Source organism: Chroicocephalus ridibundus, chromosome 2 (genome assembly GCF_963924245.1).
Source record: "Chroicocephalus ridibundus chromosome 2, bChrRid1.1, whole genome shotgun sequence".
Lineage (NCBI taxonomy): Eukaryota > Metazoa > Chordata > Aves > Charadriiformes > Laridae > Chroicocephalus > Chroicocephalus ridibundus.
This window is the reverse complement of record NC_086285.1, coordinates 166,221,571-166,247,354: the sequence shown is the minus strand read 5'-3', so window position 1 is coordinate 166,247,354 and position 25,784 is coordinate 166,221,571. Positions and strand designations below refer to the sequence as shown.

The window sequence follows — 25,784 nt, the reverse complement described above, 5'->3', positions numbered from 1 at the left end:
CTTTTGGCAGACCAACAGGATGTCTGGAAGTTCACCTGCTGCTGCCTGCGTGGCGTACGTGCAAACCAAGGGTACCCCAAATTTACTGTGGCATGATGACTGTGCTAAATCAAGTGCTGCCCAAGACACAGGGGCAGGAAAATCTCACCCAGCAACCACGTCAAATGATAACTGGCTGAGCCAAGACAACCTGCATGCTGATTGATCAAACTGTGAGCCGACAGGGACTATAAACTGGTGCCATGCCAGACCACAACTGGGACCCTCGCCACCGTCACTTAAGAACTACGGATCAACAGGATGCCGTTGAACTCCAAGGACCGTCAAGACGCCAGAGGACCTCTGGTGGTGACTATACTCTTGCTGTGCTCCGTAATACTGCTTCTCTCTTTTCTGCCTTTTCTCTACTTCCTCCTTTACTCTATCGCTCTTCTCAGTGACTAGTGCTGGGGAATAACAATAAATCTGCAGTGAGCGGCATCTGACCTCATTTGTGTCTTAATCTCATGCTCGGAATCAGTACGAACCCCTCCCAGACCAAACGCAGTCAGACTGGGACGTAACAGACCTACACTGAAGAGATGTCACAATAAATGGCTTCCTCTCTCCCACTTTCGTTAATGGATGCTTCTGCCTCCTCAGGCTTCTCTGACTGACAGCAAGAAAACATCTTCAAAGTGGGAATTTGCGCTCTGTTGTTTGAGCAGTGCACATGCCAGTCTTCTGTCCGGTATTTTGCCAAAAAAAGGGGGCGACATCCCTCAGCCATGGTGTCTGATTTTCCTTTAGAAATTTGATTCTGTGTGCTCCATCCATCTAGAACTTGTTTCTGGTAGTTACACAATTAATTAGTCATGTGCTTGATAGAAATTTTTCTCTGTCCAGCTATCAAAGTAGTGTTGCCACTTCTGATATGATTTTTTTAGCACTCTGTCATGAATAATCTAAAATTGTACTTTAATTTTAAATATATATGTATATTTTCCCCCTTGGGGAATAATTACATAGTCTAATACAACTTGGTGTTAAGGTTTTTTCTCTCCTGAAGTTTAAATTGCTTTTTTTTTTTTTGGAAACATAATGTATTCCTACTACTCCTTATGGAACACTCTAAATTATTTTCATCATATACTTTAATTTTTAGCTTTTTTTCCCCACTTCCCCACAACAGTTCCATCACCTTTTTTTCAAATTATTAATAAATAAAGACTTGGCTTCATAAGTTCCTTGACATTTTTGCAGACGTGCTGGCAACAGATTGAATAAATTATATTATCAGATGTTAACCAAAGTAATGGCCTATTATGAATGGAGAAAAGCAAATAACACTAGATCGAGCTTGGCATTTCAGCTCTTACAGCATGTGAACTGTTGTATTATTGAATCCTTTGTTGCTGTAGCAATAGCCAAACAATAACTGTGTGCCTGAAGGCTGTGGTGGAACATGCACATCCCTCTGACCTTTTGCAGCGTGATTTCAATGGGAATGGGTGTTTCTTTCTCCAGCCCACTCTTTTTAACTCTGCATGTGTGCAAGAGTCAGCAAATATCACTGTCTCAACACTTCATGTAGCAAATTTTGGGTCTCAACACGCTGTGGTGGCAGAATAATCTCTACAAAGGAAACCAGCTTTTCTATTTATTAGGCCTACAGCAATCACCAACTTTTTCAAGCGACACCACACCATCAGCTGTCAACTGGTGCCATCCAATAAAGTCATCCATGATTAATTATTCTTAAATGACAGCAGCATATTGAAACAAGCTGATAGCTGCTGACAGTGGAAATCCAATTAACCTGAATTACTATCTTGATTGTGGCCCAATTAATGTCAGCTGTGCCATGTCAGAAGTGAAGGCTTGGCTAACATAATTGTTTAATTAATTTGCTGCAGAGATTAGTTGATGTGGGACTGCCCTTATGCCGACTTCTTTTCTTCTTTTTTTTTTTTCTTCACCTCCCCCACAGAGCATTAGATTTGAGAAAGAAGGGTAAGCAGCTTGCTGTCTACAGTTTTTCGCTTAAGTGGATAAATGAAATTCTATCTTTAAATAGGGTTTGAAAGATCACAGAGGGAATAGTACAGCTGTTAAACTTCTGCTAAGAGTCTGTTGTTGTCCGTTGCTTCAATGAGTTTTACTGTGCCCCATAGCTGAGATGTAAAGAGATTATGAGGACTTCTTTGATGCGTTCAAACAGAAATATGATGTTACTATGCGTTAATGATTTCTCTGCCTTTTAAAGTATATATAGTGAACAGCAGGAAGCCTGGTAATGGCGAGGGTTGGATTTATTTATCTTTAAAAATAGAAACTTGAGTCAGGGGTGCCTGGAAGTTTGTTGCTCATGATGTAGTATCTGCCTGGTGTCTTGAGATTAGGTCGTGTTCTCAGATGCCCCGTGCAAAGACAGTCTTGCATGTCAAATTATTAAGAAATGTGTTATGACCAATTTTAGGAGTGACTCAGTAAGGAAAAGGGTCTGTTGTTGGTTCTTCCAGTTGAAGCACATTACAGTAGCTATTATGATCTTTGCCATATCCATTTTAATTCCTCTAGCTCTCTGCTGTTCAACTTTCAACAGCCACAAAGCATTAAAAAAAGAAAAGTAACACCTCCATTCATAAAGGGCAGTACAAGAAATGGAGAAGTGCAACAAAATAACTGTAGGCCTAAGTGTCAAACCAAACCACTGACTAGTAATAAGCTGGAGTTTGTGAAGTAGATCAAGAGAAAACTTTCCTTCATCTCCACCAGAAACTTCAAAATAGTCTTAAAAATACAGGCAGACTCAGACTGATTACCAAATAAGAGGATTATAATGAAAAAGGGAGCTCTAATGACTTAAAGGAGCTAGCATTAAAAAGTTAAACTCAGTAAATTAATATGTTAAATACAGAGGGTTTGACAAGCAGAAAGGGGAAAAAATGCACACAGCCATACAGATATCTATATGGCTTTTTTCCCCATGTGGAGCTCAACTATTTAAGCTCTTGTCATAGATGCTGGGAGAAAAGGAATGGAGAGTTAAAAGCTTTGATCAGCTGCATGTAAAAGAAAACTGGGACACTGAACAAGTTCAGAGGTTCCCTTCACTTCTCCAGAGTCTTCAAAAATATCTGGTTTCTCGAATGCCAACCTCAAAAAATTCCAACAAGCGGGACCTCTCTGGAGATGTCTGCCTTTGAATTGTTCTCCAAAAAGCACCACTGTATAATCTCCCATGGAGGTTTGGGTTTAGGTGGAAGTACTCAGAACTACTTTCAAAACTTTCTCAGACCTTCAAACCAGTCATTCAGTTCAGTTTTCAGGAGTCTGAGAGGATTTGTAGATAAGGCTTATCTGCAAATCCTCCCAAACTTATCCTGAAAAGGGATTAATATCCTCATCTTCTCAACAGCCTAGGAGAACCACCCAGCATAGTTCTAACAAAACCATATCACAACAAACTGAGCTGCATAAAAACATTTTAAAGTCAGCCTAGTTGACAGTTTATTAATTTATTGGCTGTGCATCTCTACAAAGATTTGTTTAGATTGTATGTAACTGAAATTTCTTTTTCTTGGCTAAAAGTTAGTTTTAGTTGAGTGACATATTGCCTTGTGGCTAAATTTCCCTGTTTCTATCATGCGGGAGAATCACACCTCTCTGCTGTCTTGTTCATTGGAGGAAATGTTTATAGATTATTTTTTTTCCTTATACAGAATGAATGGATGGAGTAGACATGCTTTCTAACATGAATCTTGCAAACTGGCTACAAATTGGCACCACGACAGAAATCATATACATGTGTACAAAGACATGGTGGATTTAATACACATCATTGCCTTCTGCCCCCTTCCATCCTTGCAAAAAGATAAAACTCAAACATGAAAGCTATTTCCACCTTTGCCCTTAAAGACTCATAATTTCATTTCATTCTTTCTTGTGCAGATCGTCCTCTCGTTGCTGCTAGTAATGGATATGCCCTGTAGGAGAGACTGTTGGCACTATGCTTTGTGACATTCACAGAGCTCTATTATGTTGTCTGTCAAAGTCAAATTACTACTACGCACTTCACATAAAAAGTCCTTCCTGTTGGCAGCGCTGACTGGGCTGTGCCTAGACTTGGGATTATGATTTTCACCAACAGGGTCAGGCTCCAAGGCCACTTACGAAGCAGTGCTGATATTCCATTGTTTGTAACAAACTGATCTCTTTTATTCAGAATCCATTACAATTTTTAAATACATAAGGATTTTTTACATAGATGCAGGCAACGCACAGCTTTGATGTCAGGGAATAATACAGTGTGCGTCTGAATACTGTCTGATTGCCAGAAACTGATGAAGAGTAAAACGTTCAGACCTGTGATCGTTTTCAACTTTCGTATCAGCCATTGTTCGCCTTAGCTTAGTTCAGAGTAAAATACAGTTTAGGACATGTATTTAAGGATAATGCTGCAGAGAGCTCCAAATGGTTGTTTGAGAGCTGAAGGAAGGGACTACATTTTATTCTTCTGCAATATGGGATCCAGTCCCATACAAATAATTCTATTGTGTGACTACATAATGAATGAGAACTGCTATCATCTAGAAAGATGTTAAAGCTACTAACCTCAGAAATAACTGAACTCAATTACCTAAAACAAAAACAAAGAAAAATCCATCCGCATACAAACTAGATGATAAAAAACCTAGTGTTTGTGTGTTGATCTTAGCAACAGACAATGATATTCATCGTTACAGATGTCCTCACTTATGCTCTATTTATTTAACGAGGTTCTAATCTTATTCCTAATCTTATAAAAGGGGAAACTAAGAAAGGAAGAAGTTAAATGGCTTATGAAAGATCACATAACATTTTAATGAGAAAAGTAGGCACAGGTGCTATATCTGCCTGTACAGTTCTCTGCATTGCCCACTATTTTCAGATATCTTTTTGGCCTTTCTATTTGAATGCTGTTCTTACAAGTCCTGAACTCTGCTCTTTGTTTGACTTGCCCTGGATCTCCATCTGCAAAACTGAGCAGAAAACCTCAGGAGAATACTATCATCTCACACAAAATTTTCCAATACTTTATTCTTTCTCATAGAGGCTGAAGTGCGGTATCAACTCAGGCTACCTCCTGGCATTTGTGCATTTAATCCATCAGAAAACTGAAAGCTCATAGGCCAGTGTGAAAATGAAAAAATAACCGAGATAAAAATACTATTCAAACCTTGAAGAGCTTGTTTGGGTTTAAACAAAAGCCCAGATGAGGAATTTTGATAGCCTAACCAATTCTCCATGGTTTCTACAGAAAATCATGCTGCCTCAAATTTAATTCTGTCCCACCCAATAAAAAGATATGGAGGCACTGCTATTTCTTCATCTCGTGATGTGACTTTAGATGTTGTGTGTGACTTTAGATGTGACTTTATCCACTTCTTGTGACAGATATTAGTAGGTAGTAGCAAGGAAATATCCTTTTGTCCTTTAATGACGCTCATTTGGCAATTATTTAAGTCTCTGTGGGGTCTACTTTGAATAGGTGAAGACCTGCATATAGCTATTTGTAGGGTTAAGAAGCTGTAAAATAGCTTTCAGTCTGCCTGTAGATCTGTGGTGTGTTAGGCAAAGTGTGGAGGTGTGCGTTCCTTGAGTTCCTGGCACACAATTTGTTGCTTTTCCCAAGTAGGATTTTCATGCCTGGTCTCAATGTAATTTACTCACTGTTACTTAGCACTTTGCTCCCAAGTAGTCTGCATCCTGCAAAGGAGCCGCAGCGACGTGGTGAATGCTTGTAAACTGGTGAAAAAGAGCAAGCCTGGGAGGAAAAATCAGTCTTAAGCTTCAATAATATTCTTGGTTGCAAAATCTAGTGTTTCTCTTGGGGTTTCTTTTTTAAGGAACATGCTCTTAATCTTGCTATTGAAACATTTTTTTTCTTTACGCTCTTTGGACTTCAGTAAAAAAACCAAAAAAAAAACCAAACAAAAAACCCCCAAACCAAGCCCTATTTACCACGTTTAAAGATCTATTTAAAGTTTAGTGCAGCAGAAGTCACCTCTGTTCTGCAACACTATGAAGTAATGCATGACAATTTGTGCCTGTCAACCACTGATTGACATACTAATGATGGTAGTGTTTTAGCAGTAGATACTACTAGAATAGGAATGATGTTAATGGTGGTCTAGAGATAGTGGTGAGAAAAGTTTTTAAGAAGTAATGTCCTATATTAAATCAATGCACACAGTAAAGAAAAAAACAGACTTTGAAACAAGTAGCACAAGTCCTTCCTGCTTTGGGGGTTGTTTTTCAATCATGTCAATTGGTCTAACGAAAATACAAACACAGAGTACTGCCTATTATGGTTCTGAGATATTTTTACTCTTGAGAATTATCAGCTCCCAACACCAATGTTCTGAGTTGCTGATGGCACAATATTTCCTGGAACCCCTTCCAAAATTTGTTTTTATTTATGAGTCGTAGGATTGGGAGGAGCTTTTTTGTGGATCATTTACTGTAATATACTGACTGATGTTTATATGTACAGCTGTCTGCTGGTGACAGAGTCAGACCAGCTAAAACCTTTAGTTTGTTCTTTGGTGCCTGAAGACTTAGCCTGAGGGTAATTTGTCTTAATTACTGCTGAGATTTGAAGGCGGGTCTTAGTTCAAGAACACTGTGCTTTGAAGACAATCCTTTCTTTCAGTTCCAGTGTGAAAAACAGTTATAGGAATTTTTTTCCTTTACCCCCTGAAGTGCCTTTTTTTTCTTCATATGACACTCACATTTATTTGAGGATGGTCTGAAGATCCTTCATGGCTGATGCTCCACCCTTTACCAAGCATTTTATTTATCTTAGAATTTTTAAATAAAAATGTTGCATATAGCTATACATGTGGTACTAAGGAGAAATTATTAACTTGTTCAGACCAGAATCCCATAAGGGTAAACTGGCGTAGTTCCATTAACACTACTTAATGTAGGTGAGCCACACCATAAACTTTCTTTAGCTCTGGTCCTCATAAGCTTGTGCAAAGTTTGATCTGGTTGTTATTGACATTGGGAGCCAACTTGGGGAGCCCAAGCATTTTTCAGGACAGAGAATGAGCCAAATATTTCCTCAGTTGGATCTGCAATTAAGACATTCCACACTGGCTCCTGTAGCTCCCTCATAGAAAAAATGATGATGTACAGACTAGATAAGTGAGGTAGGTTGAAATCTGGCTGAGCTTCTGGGCTCAAAGGGTCGAGATCAGCAGCACAGTGACATGAAGACTTCCATTTCCAATCCAGCCAAGTAGTCCTATTTGTATGATAATATAATCTAACTAATAAAGATGGCTCAGCAAGAAGGCTTTCTCTGACCACCGCCCTGCTTTAACGTGGTTGAATCACTCTCTGCTCCCTTGAAACTGTGTTTTTGGGTTAGAAATGTTGGGGGAAGTAAGGTCTCTGTGAATCTACCTGTGTGTGGCTGTTAAGCATCTCAAGGTGGATTCTGCGAAAGTATAAGGGTGTTGGCTTTGCTACCTTGGGCAAATTCTGTTTCGGGAAAATGCAGGCGCTCTGGCATTTCAACTACACGCAATAGTCATCACCTGCTCTAAACTGCTGGCTAGATTTGCTACGTAGAATTTAAACAGCTGACAGAGGTAGGTGGCTTCATTCCAGTGCTGGGGAAAAAAAAATTAATCCTCTTTATAGTGAATTTGTAAATCACACTGGAGGCCTGCTGCCTTGAAAGACATGGTAGAAATGTAAGCTATTATCATGTGTTATTACAAATGATGTCTCAGCCATTAAAAAAACAAGCATATTAAGGGAATATTAAGATTGCTAATTCAAGCATTCAGAAGTTAGAAAATGCAGCAATTAAATCTGTGTGTAGAGGCTTAACATCAGCCCCTGTCTGCTTTTAGGCAAACCAACACAGAAAACATTGTGCTCCTGTTCTCATCCTGATAGAAGACTATTGCAAATGGTGAAAATTAACTCAAATTTTGAACTAGTCATGAGTGTATATGAACTACAGCTTTAGAAAAGTCATACCTTTCCCAAGCTGAGCCAAATTTCCTAGAACCGCTAAGAAGTGCACCCTCACTGATGGGACAAACTCCTTTCTCCCTATTCCTCCTCACATTCCCCATCTTTCTACAAAACGTGGAGGCACTAGAGAAAAGGTTTGTGTTATCTTTTTCAGGGTGGGACACTTGGATGTTTTTCAATAGTTTTCATCTTTGATTTGGCTGCAACATTTTCATTTAAATGAAATAGCTTGAGGTAGATTGCAGGCCTGGAAAATGTAATCCTGAATGGTTATCACTGGCTAAATAGCTATGCGGCAGAAAATGGCCTTAAAATAGGATATGCTAAGGAACCATACCTATAGATGGCAGTTGGCTTCACCTGGGGTGTACAAAAAGAAGAAAAATGAGTAAGAAGGGAACCACAAAGAGCCTTGTGGGGAATGGGAAGACGGCACAGAACGAGTGGCAAGTAGCAAATACGTCGGTGCAGCATCATAAGGGAAAGCTTGAAATCGGGCCAAATGTTGTGGAAGTAAAGGCACAAAAACAATGTGTCAAAGCAAAGTGATGTTTCCTCGCTGGTGTGGGCTGGCCTTTTCCTGTTGCTCTCATATCTTGTGGGTTTTACTCATATGCATCTTGTCTGCTTCGTTCTCATTTAAAAACACCAAAAGTGCTTAATAATATTACTGGCCTTTTCTAGCCCGTCTGCAGAAGCAGTGATATTTAATAGCAAATTCATTGTTACTCTATAAGGAAGCTTTACCATAAAGGTCACCAAATTTGGTCAGTGCATTTTAATTTGTACACACGTTAAAGGTCATGTTCCTCACTTCCATTGCAATAACACAGTGTGTTTACTCTCTTATCAGAGATGATTGTGTACGACTTTAGCTAAGGGACGTTATTGATGTAAATGGATTATTAAAAAATAAATAAATAAATTATTAAAACACTGGTGCAAGTATAAGGGGATTTTTTCCCTCTGTGTGTTTACATAGTGCTTGGAGGTAAACACACATCTACAAGGTCTGATTTTCTGCTGTGTTACTCCAATATTTCCTTTTTTTCCCCATGAGAACTCCACAGCTTTCAGCAGTTTCTGCTGGTGTATATTGGAATGACTGTAGTTTCAGATTCATAATATCATCTCTGTACAAACACATCCGAATGTAATTAAGGACTGGGGCTCTCAATCCAGCAGACCTTAAATTAGCTTTCAAAATGCATATTAAGGGCATAGACAAATGCTTTTGAGCAATTCCAAATGACCTCTGGGGGCAGGGTGAACAAAATTGTATGAACATCTTTAATGTCACAAAACTCACTCTGCAGAGATTTGCATATAAAGTGTACCATTTTATGTCAAACAGATTCGTTAATCTTACAATGAAGGAAACAGTACTTGAAAATTAATCAAGGTGGGTTTTCATTGCCCAACAGAGGCCCTTAAAAGGACCTGACCTGATATCTGGAGGCTGGTATTGTGTGGTTTCTAAATTCAATCATTTTTGGGTTTTATTTGCTGGATGGGTTTGCAGGAAATAGATCTCCATAGCAGATAAATCTTCAAAGGTTTCTTTGCTCAAGTAGTGGAATTGTACTTTCAGAAGTTCTTGTAATCCTGGATCTGTTGGAAAATGCTTCATTATTTGTTCATTATTTTAAAATGGATTTAAAATTGTGTTTAAAACATGCATAAGCATTTATGTAGGTGAAAAAATGGGTAGTCTTACTAAGTCTTTCGGTACTGAGTACAGGGTAGCTTTTTGTTTCCTTACGATAATAACTTGTCTAAGAAACAATGACTGAAAAATGGATGTTCTCCCCTAGGAGGCAGGGTCTTGTCCATACTACCTACCCGAAAATCCTAGGGTATGTCAAATGCTTATATTATTTGACATTGCAGGAGGGAAGGAGAGAGACACATGGTCTTGGGTTAACCATCCTGGGAGATGCTCTTTCTCCCCTGTAGAATCATAGAATGGTTTAGGTTGGAGGGAACCTTAAAGATCATCTAGTTCCAACCCCACTGCCATGGGCAGGGACACCTCCCACTAGACCAGGTTGCTCAAAGTCCCATCTAACCTGGCCTATCATCATCCTTATCCTAGTTCAAGGGGCTAAGAAGATGGAGAGATGGAATAAGAAAGTGGGATATTGTTGAGATTAACTAATGATAGCAACCTGCTCAATGCTTATGTTCTGCAGGAGACCTAGAAAATGCCTCAAACATGGAGTCGTAGGATATGTCTCTATCCTGAAGCATTGTCATACGCTCTGAAGTTCCCAGAATAGAGCAGCTGTTCCCTGCCTGAACTAAAATGCCTGTTTCTAGGGCTTTTTGCCTCTTCAGTAGAGCCAGTTGTGAAATCTTGACCTTCCTGCCTTTTAGTGAATGGTGTAACCAAACCACAGCAGATAGAGAAGCACAATGCTGTTTTTCCATATGTGAATCACACGCTTACTGGTTCGACACTTTTTTTTTTTTTTCTATTCTGTATAAATACAGGAAAAAGAATTTCCTCTGACCTCCTCTATTATTTATGCTTTGTCCCAAATAGCTTTTGAGTCCTTAGCAAGAAAACATTTCTTTCCTTCTTGCAACTGCGTTTGCTTAGGAATTTCCAAGACGAAACTTGCTTTTCTGGGCCTGGGGCCGTAATGGGCTTTAATAGTTTTTAATTACTTAACTATCTGTTGTGACATAATTAAAATGTCTTTCAACATTTCACATTTCACCCCCGAGAAAGAAATATCTTCTAGGCTGTAAAATATGACTCGCAGCTTATTTTTATGAAACAACAAAGGAAAGGCTTCTTCCAGGCTCAGTCACATCCAGTTCACTTGTCAATATAAAGTGCTTCTCAGCTATGTCCCTAAATAGCCTTGCTCATTCCTTCCCTGTTTTTTGCTCCTATTTCACGTATGTGTTTAAAAAGCCTCTGTCAGGATTAAAATATATCTTTACCTATACTGTTTTACTAAAAAACCCTGAGAGCCTAGCAAAAATAACTGTAAAAAGCCATTACGTCTTATTACAGGATTAGGGTGTTTTTTGTCCCATGCCTCATTCTTTTCATCTTGGGAAAAAGTGTACAATAAAAATAGATTAGCTCCAATTTAATCAACAAATTCGAGGTGTTATGGGAAATGGGTTTACAACAGTTTGGGACAGAGTTATAAAACCAGAGCAGAGCTGCAGCACACCATTCAGGGTTCAGAATAAGCTAATAATATTAAAATGAAATCAGATAGTACTGCTTATAATTATTTCTCATACATTTTCTAGCAGAAAATAATACTTCCTGGTAGCTTTAAACTTTTCCCAAATTCTGCCTGAAATTTTATTGTTGCAGTGATTTCTATCTCTCTATTTAGGTATGCTTTTTATATGATAGTTAAATCAAGTCAGAGTTTTCCAAAATAGAATTTGGGAAACGTGTTTCCCAGGGAGGAACACGTTTTTCAGGGGGTTTTGTTAAATTCTAATGCTTCCTATATGTGGACAGACCTTTGCAATTTAGCAGGAAAAAAAATAATGGAGAAAGCAGCCGTACTCTTTTGTCATGTGTAGAAGCATTTGGCAAAACCCTCAAGTCTCCGGAAAAAAACCCAAACTATTCCCTCAGTTTCTTTTCATACTTCTTTGAAGTTGTGGGAACATCTTCAAGATTCAGTTTGTACAAAGAGTATACTTTAACTTTTGATGCCCCTGCTGTGCCAGTGGTCCTAGGTATGTCTTTTCTTTGGTAAGCAGCTAAGTATGGTTCGATTACAAGTGGAAGATGCTGGGCAAAATTATCTTTCAATTGCTCCCGCAAGCAATTGTGGGTGCAGGTTGCAGGAACTGAGAAGAGGTCACATTGCCCATGCCCTCAGAGCTTCCTGTGCTGGACTCCAGGAAAGTCAAAGAGAATAGGGAATAGCATTAATGCAGTGTGAAAGAATGATCTTCAGCAGTTGAGGGGAGAAAGAGCTGGAAAAAGATGAGTGAAATCAAGTGCAGATTAGTCAGATGTGTGGAAAATGTTATAAAAATGCAAAGCTCCCTGAAGAATTATGTCATAAAATAAATGATTCATTTTACAGGTGGTTTGGGTTTTTGGTGGTGGTGTTGTTATTTTTTTTCTCCTTAAACTTTCTATGGCTGTGGCTCTGCTGTTCTGAGACTACCAATTTTGAGGCAGAAACCTAGTAGTATCTGTCTCAGGGCAGTGAGGAAGTTGCCCTTGGGAGAAACGATCCTCTTACAGGTTTGGAAATAGTTTACCATTCCCATGTAAGTGTGGATTAACCTTGATTCAATGGATGGCATCGTGAATCACTGTTGTGTTTTTTTTAAACTTTGGAGAATTGGAATTCTCTTGAGATCAGCTATACTTCTACCCATGGCACGTCCCTTCACTTCCTTGGATAAAAATGGGCATAAACCCATCACTGCCTTGATGTTTGTGATGGAAGGATTTAATTATATGATTCTTCTGTCATGAAACTCCCATGGGAAAATTAGGATCTTGATGTTAAGTGAAAAGCTTGCGTGGTCTCACGTGAACATGGCTTTGGATGGACATCCCAAGAAAACTTGAGTAGATAAGTAAAATTTATAAACATATATGATGTAGATGGCATAATAGTTACCCATTTACTGAATGAGGCAGAGATCCTGCTTGAGAGGGAGAGAAAAAAAATACTACCTGTATATGCATATATGGGAAACCTAAACTCTAACATTTCCTAGCTGTTACGTGTTTACATTCCTGATGTTGATGTGCTTGCAGTGTGCGTTAGTGCCTTGGGGTTATTAAAGTTACAGGGATGTGTTTCTTTTTGTCACACAGCTTCCCTCAAGAACAACAACAGTGGCATTAAGACACCATTTATAATCTCAGTTTGATAATCAGATTCTGTTAACTTAAGCTAGGGATGATAACCGGAGTTTATTATATTGTAATATTATTACGTAAGCTGTTTATTAGTGTATATTTATTTAATTTTCAGGTAAGGGTGCTCGTACCTTGGTTTGCAATCCTATCTGGTGAACAGAACAGTCTGTCCAGCCTGCTCTGTGCTGACATCTTTCTCCTCTGATGGGAAGGAAGAGGGAAAGGGCAGGGAATAGGTCGCAAGAGCTGACCAAAACATAGGCTTGTCCTCTTCACAGGGCAGGTTTGCTGAACTCCATGGGATGTCAAATCATATGTGAAAGGATCACAGAGTCATAGAATGGTTAGAATTGGAAGGGACCTTACAGATCATCTAGTTCCAACCCCCTCTGCAAACCTCGCACTAGACCAGGTTGCTCAAAGCCCCATCCAGCCTGGCTTTGAACACCTCCAGGGATGGGGCATCCACAGCTTCTCTGGGAAGCCTGTGACAGCGTTTCACCACCCTCATAATGAAAAAATTGTTTCTGATATCTAATTTAAATCTACCCTTTTCTAGTTTGAATCCACTACCTCTCGTCCTATCACTACATGGCCTTGTAAAAAGTCCATCTCCAGCTTTCTTGTAGGCCCCCTTCAGATACTGGAAGGCCACAATAAAGTCTCCCCAGAGCCTTCTCTTCTCCAGGCTGAACAAACCCAACTGTCTCAGCCTGTCCTTGTAAGAGAGGTGCTCCAGCCCTCTGATCATCTTTGTGGCCTCCTCTGGACCCACTCCAACAGGTCCATGTCCTTCTTGTGGTGAGGGCTCCAAAGCTGTATGCTGTAGACCGGGGGTGTGGGGGGGTCTCACCAGAGCAAAGTAGAGGGTCAGAATCATCTGTACTTTGAGGGGAACTGCTGCCTTTTGCTCATAAATCAGTATTTTTCCATCTAAGTGGGGCTTTGAGAAACCTGGCCTGATGGAAGGTGTTCCTGCCCATGGCAGGGCAGGTAGAACTAGGTGATCTTTGAGCTCCCTTCCAACCCAAACCATTCTATGAAAAAGAAGCTGAGGGATATGGCCACTCTTCCTCAGTGTCTGTAGAAAAGCTTGTGTGATCAGGCAGCGCTCAGAAGCTGTGTTTCCTCTGCTCCTCCAGCATGTACAAATTTATGACTAGAGACTAAAGGGACTTGTAGAACTGAACATTTTCCTTATTGAAATATAAGGTAAAGAAAGAACCAGGAATTAACAGGAGAATCCTGCGACAGATTATATGGCTGTGAAGGACAGTAATACTAAATCCACAAAAACATGTTGTAAACAGAGCAGGAATCATTATCCTGACTTACCAGCCAGGGCAAGGGCATAAAATGTGAACCAAATACCAGAATACAGGCTTGGCTGCATCTCACCTACCCTCTGATTAGTCTGTTAGTCTGTTTATGGTTGAGTTTTTTGTTTCCTTTATGTTGGTTAAAAACAAGAAAAAAGGGGGGCGGGGGGGAAGAGACTACTTAAAGTGCAAAATAAGAATGAATAGAACTTTGCAATGCTAGAAAGAGTAAAATAAGGGAATCTTTCTGCAAAGGGACTGATGGAAAAGCCATCTGCAGTGGTAACTGTAAGGCCTTTGAAACTCTTTATTAGGAATATTTGAGAATGCTGCTTGAAGTTAAATGACCCATTAGCATCCTCTGCTGACCAAAAAAAGGCTCTGAAGTTTTAGAAGTGGACAAGGACCTCTAAGTGCATTGAGATAGCTTCAGTTTGAAGCAAAGGCTTCCCGTTGTGACTTGGAATTAATCAAGGTGAAAAGAAAAGATGATGCTGTAGCAGGCCTGTTGTCTCATGCACTAACCTTTTAGAATATATCTGTTATCCCTCCAGAAATCAAGGCTGCAAGTGCAGATCCACTGTGAAGAAACATCACTTCATGGGTGAAAAAATTAATTAGAGACATAGCCCTAGTCCATTTGAATTCTCTCCCAAGTGTCACAGTAAACTGATTGAAAAGTGTGAGCAGACAGGTGTGCCCTAGTAGAGTTTTGGGGGAGGGGAAAATAGTATCCCACACATACACTCCTTCCTAGCACACCTGACAAAAAGATCCTTCTTAACACATGCACATGGAATTATTTCTTTAAATCACCTACTATTTTTTCTAAACCCAAAGAAAACATTTCTGTGTGAGTAATTGAAAAGCAAATGAAGAGCCTAGATGAATCACTGACTATCTGCTATGGAGGTAGGACAACACAGCATTTGAATTCCTTAAAAAATAATAATCTGGAAACCGACACTTTCATGAAAAAAATGACTGGTTTGGTTGGTTATTGATTCTGGAGGAGAGGACAGGTCACGCATCACAGGTCCCTGCTGGAAGCTCTTCTCCAGCTCTGCACAGCAAAATGGATGGTGCCTGGGGGGGTTGCAAGGAATGAAGCACTGGGTTTGGGAGCACCAATGGAAGAGATGAGTCTCCTGTCACGTGCACCATAAGAGGCCACAACATCTGTAGAACAAAATAGCTGGGGAACTATCAGTCTATGGAAAATGCAAAGTGGTGCGGAGTGATGTAAACCAGTTAGTGGACTGGGAGGGCTGACGGCAGCAGTTAGCGGAAGGAAGGAAGGAAGGAAGGAAGGAAGGAAGGAAGGAAGGAAGGAAGGAAGGAAAGGTGGATAACAGCAGTAATATTAACATAATGTCTCCTGTAAGAGTGCTGTTTCGGTTGTAAGAAAGGTAAAGAACGCTAGACAAAAGCAATTGGTTTATCAAGTCAAAAGGGTGCTATCAAGTCTGGTGGCTGGAGGACTGGTTGATCTGGTCTCAAGGAAAATGTCTATATTGACTCCGTGTCTCATTAAAGTTACTTTTCTTATGTGTTGGGTAAGATTATTACTGAAACTGCGGGGATCGTGGAAACACCCTTCTCTAATCCATCCAAAAGGGAGGAAGAGGAACGGAACTATCTGAAAAAGATTTTAAATGGGAACAAGTAACATTATGTCCATGAAGGTCACTGGGAAGGCTGATGGGTTTAAGTAGAAACAGACATCAAAATTAAAACCCTGTAGAATCTCTTTTACCATATGTTAATTTGAATGAAATCAGGGTGTTTAATGCTGGAGGTACGTTTGCCTATCCTCTAAACAGCCTGCCTTATTGCTTGGCTAGATTTCATTGCACAGCAGGGCGTAGAGAGAGACCTCTTTATCTTACAGGAGACAGTCTTCTCCTGGCAGCCAGAAAGCAGATTTGACACCCCCAGACCAAAACCAAATTGAATAGCCTTACCCAAGTCCAGTCCTCCAAGCAGAGCCTGGAAATTTAGTGTGACACAAACAATGATTTAAGTAGGAAGAAAGCAGTGTAGAGAAGGTGACTGTATTTAAGGGGGATTTTCACTGGAAAGGAAGAATATGGATTGTCCAGAAGGATCAGTCAATGTGAAACAGAGAGACAAATTTTACGTGTTGTGTCGACTTGTTTCAAATAGTCCTACCAATGGAAAAATAGCAACATTTCTTCAGGAATTTACCCTCCATCTTCCCCTTTAACATCCATACATTTATTTCTTTGTCTTTCTCCTCTTTTAGCTACGAGCCAGGAAGATGAAGTGCTGCCTTCTCTCTGTTGCGTTGGCTGTTCTGCTGTTCATTGTCATCATCATCGCAGTCTCTGTCAAGCGCTGATTTGGCTGCGGTTTCCACAGGTAAAGGCCTTTAACTGAGTCTTTTATCATACTCTGTGAGATGGTTGGGAGACAATTTAGGAAGCTGATAATAGTAAGAAATATTTATCTTGTCTTGCACATTCAGGTGTGGCCTATGAAAATAACTGAGAAATAGCATCCTTAGAGGATCCTTAAATAGAAGCTAAGGTGGCATTCAAACAAAATATCTTACTACTTTTTTCTCTGCTGTTTGTGTTGTGTTTGATTTTATATGGATCTCATAGCAATGCTAATTAATGAATCCTAAATCCATATGAATTAGAGATGCAAAAATGGTGTTAAAGTCCCCAGACTGAAGCACAGCTGGGGGCAATCCAACATCCCACAGATAGTCTGGGATGTTCCAAAATGTACCTACCTGCGGAGACGTTCCAAAGAGACCTTGGAGACAAGCCTTTCTGAGGAGCAGGAAGACAAACAACTGCAGATGTAGCATGGACAAAAATAAAAATGGGTTTCTGACAATCTTTTCTCTGTATCCACCCCTAAAAGGAGTATTGGTCTGTAGCAGGAAGATTGGGCTGTAACCTTACGAAGGTAGGTGAGAGACATCCAAGCAACTTCGTCCCACTAGAGAAGTTTAAGCTATACTGTGTTTTCTTTTTAAGGAATGTGCTTTAAAAGTAAAGCATAAGACACAGAAAAAGTTTTCTTTCTTTTTTTTTTTTGTGTCATTACCCTAAGAGAATTACTTGTAAATTGTTTCTGATAATCTCTGTCTGATACAAAGCATTTCTGAGTGTCTGCTTCTTTAGAAGGTTGCTAGGCCATTATTCAAGGAGACATTAGATTTACAGGATTTCTAACATCCCAAGGACTTTGGCGTTCCAGGTCTGTGTGCTTGCTGCCATGGCAGGGTTTCCGACTGGTAAAGCCAGAAACCAAGAGCATCAGCGGGACTCTTCCCCAGACAGCCTGTAGGAAGCCTGAGGCGGAAACCAATGGAGGGGGGGGATAGCTTTTGGTCTAGGGATCTCTCACGTCCCACAGAGACTTGCATAAAGTATGTGTGCTAGCGCTCCTGTACTTAGTATAAACTGCATTATATTGAGGCTCACTGGGACCCTTTACAATAACTTAAACAGAGATTTCTTAGCCTGAACTCTGGAACTACCAGAAAGAAAACACAAAGGACTGATAGATTTTGTTTATTGTTTTGTTTTACAAGAGTTCAGTGTTACTTCACAGTGCTAGCCTGCCACCTGAAGATAAAGTCATTACCCCCTGAAGTGCCTTCTTTCTACATCAGGTTCTCAACTGAAACTAGCAGGGGTTGGTTCAAAACAATCGCAGAAAGATGATTAGTCACACAAGGTGTACTTAAGCCTTGGAACTCCTTCTGGCATGGCATTGTGAATGCCAAAATTTGGGTTGAACAAGAAGAAATTGAACAAATCCATGAAATGAAAAAAAATATATATTGAAGGCCATAAAGTGCCATCTCACTGGTTTGAGATGAGTATGATCATGATCCCTACATTACTGACTGCTAGAAGAAATAGCTGTAAACATTTTTCTACACTTGTGTGCTTACTTAGGTGTTTGGCTAGCACTGAAGTGAGGATGATATCAGTGAGATGGACCTTTAGATTGCTCAAATATGGATGTTCTTATAAATATAATATATATATATAATTCTACATATATTTTTATCACTCTTTCACATAAGAGACAGTGCTTGTGGGTGCAGACAGTAATCTGTCCTGCTGATTTAAATCTAGAGCAACTCCAATAATTGTAGTTGCATTAATCTGGTTTTAGTCTAAATTAGTCTGGTTTGAAAATGTGATCCATCATGGTAATCAATAATATAATGAAATTTATTTTATATACAGTTAAATATTCCTATCTACTAGAAATCACAAATCTTATCAACAGCTAACTAAATATAGGCACATTTTAATCTAAATCCCTTAAGTGGAGAAAGTCAGAGAACCAAAATATTCTTACAATAAAACTCCATTGGAAAAGTAGAGTTAATCTTCTGTTAAGAGATCCATGTCTGGAGGGAAGTGAACCTAGGGATACTAATGAAAGCCCCAGGAAAGATATAATGCTCTACTTTTCTTCATCAGTTGTGAAACTAATTATTAAGCTTCTAAAACATGAGTTATTCTCCAGCAGTACAAATGTAGGCAAAACCTGCATTGAGTTATATTGGAAAAAGTATGCTTTCTGATCATTATGAACTGTTCTTAACCTAGATTGACCCCAAATGATGTGCAGTAAATTTCACATTTATATTTTGAAGATTTCCAAAATACAACATTTTCAGAATTTCCATGTCCATAGTGAATATTTTTTTCTATTCTGGATTGCAATGCAAATGGTTTTTAGAATATCGGTGGATTTAAAGTTTCAACTATTTGAACAAACTTTTCATATAAAACTGTCTTACGTACTTTAGAGGGATAGAGAACAGCTGGATTTTGAGGTATTACAACTCCACATGACTCTTCAGAGAAAATAAAGGGAAGAAAGCAAGCTTGGGAACTAGTTACAAAATATTCTGATTAGCACAGAACACATACCTGAATAAAATCCCAGCTTTAGTAATGGCTGACCAGGACTTCCATTTAACATGTCATCAAAGAGTTTGCTGTGTGCTGGAGCAGTAAGGAGCCAAAAGAAACACCAGCAGCCACCCCCTTCAAGTGATTTAAGTCCCATTTGCGTGCTATTCAAGGTAGGCTTCACAGCCACAATGAGAAATCTGAAGGTTACTACTCAGTGAATTAAATAAATGATGCCATTAGTATCTATGATCACTAATGATCATTATGACCACTAACATATAAGGTCTTCTTCCTTTTCTTTTTTTCTCTTTTGTTCCTGTTTCTACTTTTGCAGTAATGATATTGAATAAACAGTTCTAAAAAAGCACTTTTTTATTTCCCCAGCAGAAGACATGACTTTGGCAGGCAAGCCCATTCCTGCCATAGAAAAGATCACTTTATGAATCTTGAAAAGTAAAAAGCGCTTTTTCCCCTGAGTTTCTCAAGCAGCAGTGTCACCGCCGGCTGCTGGCTCAGTGCGTGCAGAGAGACCAGCTGTTGAGGAGAGCTCTGAGCCCCGACTTCTGCCTATTGAGGCCCCTGCCATAAGTATGTCACTGCTCCCTTGGGGCAGTTTTGTCTGGCAGAGAGAGCGAAGAGCATCTACGGAAGATGCAGAGAACCTCCTGGGGACTTATGTCTGTACGTTTGTTTGCTGACACCTCAGGAAAATAGCCCAGGAACTTTTGGGTCACGTTGCTCATATTGTAGTAACGCTGCAGCTGCTCTTTTTGCTGTTATGGTACCACATCAGTAAACATCTTAAAAGGACAGTATGGCAGTAGCAGTCTTCTGAAAGAAGTGTCTCCTTTAACAATGTTTTTGTTTAGTGTTAGGATTTCTTAGCCTAGATAGGCCTCCTGTGTCCTCCTTCTTTTGACTCATTTGGATGAGTGCACAATTACACGATGTGACAATTAAGACTATTGGAATACAAAGTCCTAAGCATTCTTTGTCGGAAAAAAGAGGTGACAAACTTTGAGAAAGATGCTACGTGTATTTGGCAGTTGGAAAATATGCTTTCCAACAAGATCTTAATCATCTTGATCTGTTTAGCCAAAGAAAATGAAAGATGATTTGACTACTCTGTGCCCTTTTCTTGGAAAAAGTCGTTGCAGCAGAAGGTGCCTTCATCATTTACAAGACGTGCTTCTGTCAGACAAAGGTTACTGGACTGAGTACATGGACTTTGTTGTATAGGTCCTTATACCCTGTGGACTTACTGTTCTTTCCAGCATTAGCATTTGTCACGAATAAAGAGGCGAGAGCCTGGAGCAGTAAAACAGCGTTTCCCTTCTCAGTAGCTGATGCACTGGTTGACAGTGATTCTCAGCTATGGAAGAGCAGAATAACAGGGAAGTGTACAAGTGATCATTCAGAAGAATATTCTCCTAGCCTTGAGCGACTAGAAGCTCAAAGGCTTCCTGGAAGTAGTTATTTAATCTTTAGCATCCGTTGATGCATTCCTTTCTTGTTAATTTGACCAGTTGCATTTTGAACCATCGTAAACTTTTAAAATGTGAAATATCCTGAGCAAGGAGTTCCACTCTAATTAAAATCAACGTGTAATCTTTAATGTACAGCTAAAAATCCATCTTGGACAGCCTCTCGGGAGCAGGGCTGTAGTCCATATGGAAAAGCAATAATCAGACTCCAGGTATCTGTTTCCTGAATATGCAACTGTCTTGGTTTGAATTTAAATTATATTAATTATTATAGAAAACTAGAAAATGTTGTTTTAATTTGGATTTCTTTTTTCCCTCCTCTGCAATCACAGGTTTCCTTGCCTAATTCATTTATGGGCTTATTATGCAGTTAAATGTTTTCTGTAACCTGACTGATGAGGATGAGGTTCAGACAGATAATTTTATACAGTCAGTCTTTGGTTTTTGTTTTTTCCTTACTTTCAGACCTTAAGTCTTTTGGATTGTGTGTTTTTTTGTGGGTTTTTTTTTTTTTTTTTTAGTACCTCATGCACTACAGCGTGCCCTGTGTGCCATACCTCTGGTTCCTTGCAGTGCAGTAGGAATCATAAAACCCGCACTTGTCGTCACTGCATGTATTTGGAGGAGCAGAGGAATGCCCCTTCATGCAGTCTGGCCTAGGAAAGTAAAGAGCATCTTCATCTCAGAGTTTTAAATCTCAGAGTTTGAAACCAGGACTGCCGAATAGCTTTCTGCAAAATGGGGGTTTGCTAGATCAGCCTCGGCCCATTCTGATGTCATTAACACTGCACCATTCCCTCATAGCAGTGGACATCCAGATAGGACATAACGTACCACATGGAGCCAAGAGGAAGTTCTTCCAAGGCAGGGCACATCAATAACCCACCAACAAATGCAATCAGAGCCCATATCTGTTGGGGTCAGAAGGGTCTGTAGGTGGCAGAGAGAGAAAGATTGACAAGTGGCTTTGTGGTACGTGGCATTTACAGATCTGGTGTTCCTTCCCAGCAGGAGACGAGTCTGAGCACCTTCTTCTGACATATGCAATAGAAATTTTGACGTGTGCCCGGTGCGTCTCTTGCATGGCAATGTCAGGTTCTAAGAGCACAACAGTTCCTACTCAGTGTTGAACAGAGCAATAATTCAACCTAATGAACGTTGTAAATGAGGGCAAAACACAGACAGGTTTGTTTCATGGTATTGCTCTTGCCTTTTGAATTGATATCATGGGGCTGGCTTTACTTAGAGTCTGTTTTTACCACACATCTTAATAACATAATAACTGTGTGAGTGGCTCAGTTTTCAAGCTTGTTTCAATCTCTCAAGCCCGAAAGGGTCATAATATTTTTGACAGCTGTCATTCAAATTCTAAAATAATTCACCCCTCTGCCCTGGCTGTGGCATTGCTGCCGTGTTTGCTCTGCAGCACAATCTGGAACCAATAACCCTGCAATATCGGTTTTTTTTCTTTTTTCTCTTATTTCTTATTCTTCTGAAAAGGTTCCTACATTTAAAGTCAGGTGACAATTCTTGTCAATTTGATTCTTGTCTTTTATTCTATAATTAGTTGCTACACATCCTTGTGTAGTTTTTGCTCTGGCAGGAAGACTGAGGTATGTCCTAATTCTGCAGTAACTGTTGCGCTTGAAGTTTAAACGAGTCAAAAGTGAGACCTGAATTTTCAATGATTAATATATACTGGTTTTGATTTTAAGATTTCACCCAATTTCTTAAATTAAGCTAGCATTTACATTCCTGAAGACTTTCCTGATTCCAGTGGCCATGTCTGCACTTTTCCTAGCTCAGTTATTTCCCTGATAGCCAGTTACAATCTGACATACAGACAGGTAGAAGAGAGAAATGATTATGAGTAGAAAATGAAATTTTAAGAGACAAGAGTCTACTCTGTGCAAAAAATTCTTCAAAGTAGCTGAGCAAGAAAGGCAGAAGTGCCAGTAAAAAGGTAGATATATTTCTAAGAAGTTCTCTGAGTTTTCACCGATTATACACACATCTTCCAAACCTTCAAACAGATGGGTGTTTTGATGGGACATCACATGCTCAGGTTGCTGTGGTTTAATGCACTTCAAGTTGACCTTGATTGTGGTCCATCTGCATGCTATTTGGTCTTTACCGAAGTATCACATAATACCAGGTCATTCATTCGACTGTGAAAGAGAGTTAAGGGAGGATGTATTATGTTGCATTTGCTTTAGCTTGAGGGTCTATATGTAGACAGTTCCTGTAGCTCAGTTAATGAGTAGTAACTTCAATTCATTGATTTGAATCCAAAGTCAGTAGGACTTTTGAGCCATCAGCAGCTTTCTTCATCCCGTCACAGGTTTCCACACTGTTTCTTTGCAACGGGTAGGAAAATGGAGTAGCTCTACACAGCACTGACCCTTCAGATGGATGGGAAGTCCTTGATCTGAGCTTCCCAAAGCAATCTGCAAACATTAATTATTTATGCTTTGCAATGCCTTTAAACTCTAGATGTGTTGACACAACTCTAAGGACATGAGAGAAGAGGCTATTCTTTAGCGCATTCAATCTGAACTGCTAGAAACAACACAAAAGTGGCCACAGTGCTTCAGACCGATGATCTCTCATGTGCTGTGTCATTCACAGGTACTTATGGAAAGATCATGTGAAAAGAAGAAATATCAGGTAGAATTGTGGTCAGGTCCAGTCATTCCTTTAACTGCCTAAATATGGCTTTAGATGCCTAAAATTCAGGTTCCAACTTGGAAATGACTGTGATAAGTGTATGTCTAAAATGTTTGAATAAGTCAGTGGCAAGTGTCCTCTTCTCTGTGGACAGCCTCATTTCCTCAGGAGCAGTGATGTCTGGTGGAGGGAGCAGTTGGTGATTGCAGTAGATTAATGGCTCACGAGGGTTCTCTGAGGCATAAATCAGTAGCCCCCAGGAAAAGGGAGGATTAGGCTCTTTGTAAGAGTGACACAGATTTATAAACTGCTCTCATGTTGCTCCGCTATTAGCTGACATTTTCAGTTGGCAGTGCTTGAGTTATCTGTCTCGGTGAGCCCCAAAAATCAGTGGGATCTTGGCGTTGTGAGAGGGACAAGAGCAGAGAAGAGTAGAGTCCAGGGGAGTGCATCGTTCATGCTGGTGCCCCTTGGCTTTGCTTCAGTGAATTCAGTTTGGGAAGGTGTGTGGGTTTTTTTGACAAGGTAAAAAACACCTTATTCTTCTCTGGAGAACAATTCCTCTTGACCTGGGGATGATGGGAAGAAGGACGGGGTTGCTGTCACTGAGCGCAGAGCTTGGTCTGTGAGGCACCATGAGACCCCGAGTGGCATGTTCTGTGCTAGCACCTATTGATCCAACAAAAGCCACAAATTCTTTATGTTTCATCACCTTCTCAGTCTCAACTGGTTCTGTGATATCTCAAACCTTTTGCATGTGAAAAAGGAAGTTTGAAAAAGAGGTCTCTGATGCTGGCAAATAATGAACAGGTCTTCACTTTCCCTACTCTTTATATTAATGTGCTGTTACTGTTCTTTGTCTTTTCTCCCTACGTAACTTAGAAATCCAATCGTAACAAACTTGGTTTTCTATTGAAACAACACAGGCACTGGAATTATGGCAATGTTGTATCTCCAAAATCAAGAGCAAAGCCAGAATCTGTTTGCTGGTTTTCCCCTTCTGTGGATAGGCAAGCAGCAGTATTGCATAGAAGCTCTGAGGACATCGGGTTTGATACCTTAGGAACTCTACCTACCTGTGTTCTTGAGATATAAGTGTGAAAAAATTGTCTAAGACAAAAGGAGTCTCATAGGTTTTCTTGGGAATGGGGCAGCACATAATTAATTAGTGCCGTTCACTAAATGGCAGGTTATGATTCTCATTGGTATACAAGCTGCTTAAAAGTTTTATATGACTATTATCCTTGGTGGTGGTGTCAAAGCAAAGTAATTTTTGATCAGTGTTCTCTGGAATAAAACCTAAAAACGAGCACAGGAGGTTTTGTTTGGTAACAGCTTGTTAAAGGAGAAGTATTTTGGCAGTTTACTAGAGAAACCAGCGTCCCAGAGGGAAGGACTCTTAGAAGAGCAGTACATCAGTGACTATCACTTAACGAAGAAAGATATGTTTAAAAAGGACAGTGTGTTTGATGTCTATGTGTTCATAGTACCTCTCAGATGGGTAACGTGCGGTGATGTAGGTGGGAAAATTGCTCTGTCTCTTCAGTGCCAATAAATTCTGTCTTGGGGAATTGCACCTTAAAAAACCTGATGTTCAGCAGGTTAGTTAGCATTTCACTATCACAGGAAAATCATCATAAGTAATAAAATACACTTACTGAAGTGCTGTGGTTTATCCCAACATCTGCCACTGAAGCCCTGGTGGTGGTCAAACTAGTTGTAAGATGTCCTCATCCCACGATGTCCTGTAGCTTGTAGTGTTCTTCTTTGCAACCAGGTTACTCTCTCCAAGCAATTGTAATGATCTGGGAGATATTCTTTAAACCCGAGAGTGAAATCAGACAAAAGGTAGAGGGATTATTCAAGGCTGTTTCTGTGGCCTCCTTTTCCTCCTAGGCCTTCATTAACATGAAAAAAAAAAATAAAAAGTCTCAAAGTCCCACAAAACTTCAGACCTGACTGAGTTATAACGTGGTGGTTGCCATGTCTTTATTAGCTATCCAGCTCTTTCTGTAGATATTAGAAATATTCACATTTTGGTAATATATAGTCTGTTCAATATATAAATAATAAACTCCTAATTGCCTTTATCTCTCTGCTGTGAGATTCTCAAGCCATCTTTAAAAAGAGAATTATAATTCCACCGTAGTCTGTGAATTTTCTGAAATATCCCTTGTAGTTTCATTAGTCTTTAATAGGAGTTGGAATCTGCTGCACAACAACCTTTCATTTACAGAATGTGTTTCAGCTCTCAAAATAGGCTTTTAAAAAGTGTCTGGAAAAGAAGCCTTTTGAGTTTAGTAGTCATTAAAGAAATAATTTTATTTCTTAAAAACTGCTGGAGAGATAGCTTTTTTACTTCTGAATTTGGTAAGGAAGTTGCTTGAGCTTTGACAGATTATTAATTCCCCAATTAATAGCCGTATTTTAACACTGAAATGGGCTTTTTACATTACAGTGTTGAATGACTTTGCTATATAGTGCAGAAACCATTTAATTCCTCTCACAAGTA

At 39.7% G+C, this 25,784-nt stretch overlaps 1 protein-coding gene across 6 annotated transcripts in view; it reads left to right on the top strand.

The window, feature by feature from the left end:
• The window catches only part of TSNARE1 (t-SNARE domain containing 1), a 527,930-nt gene that overhangs the window by 439,009 nt on the left and 63,137 nt on the right, over positions 1-25,784 (top strand). For all 6 annotated transcript variants that reach the window (XM_063327627.1, XM_063327626.1, XM_063327622.1 and 3 more), the window contains one exon: positions 16,469-16,584. In XM_063327627.1, coding sequence (XP_063183697.1) covers positions 16,469-16,584 — 116 coding nt within the window. The remainder of the gene's footprint in view (positions 1-16,468; positions 16,585-25,784) is intronic.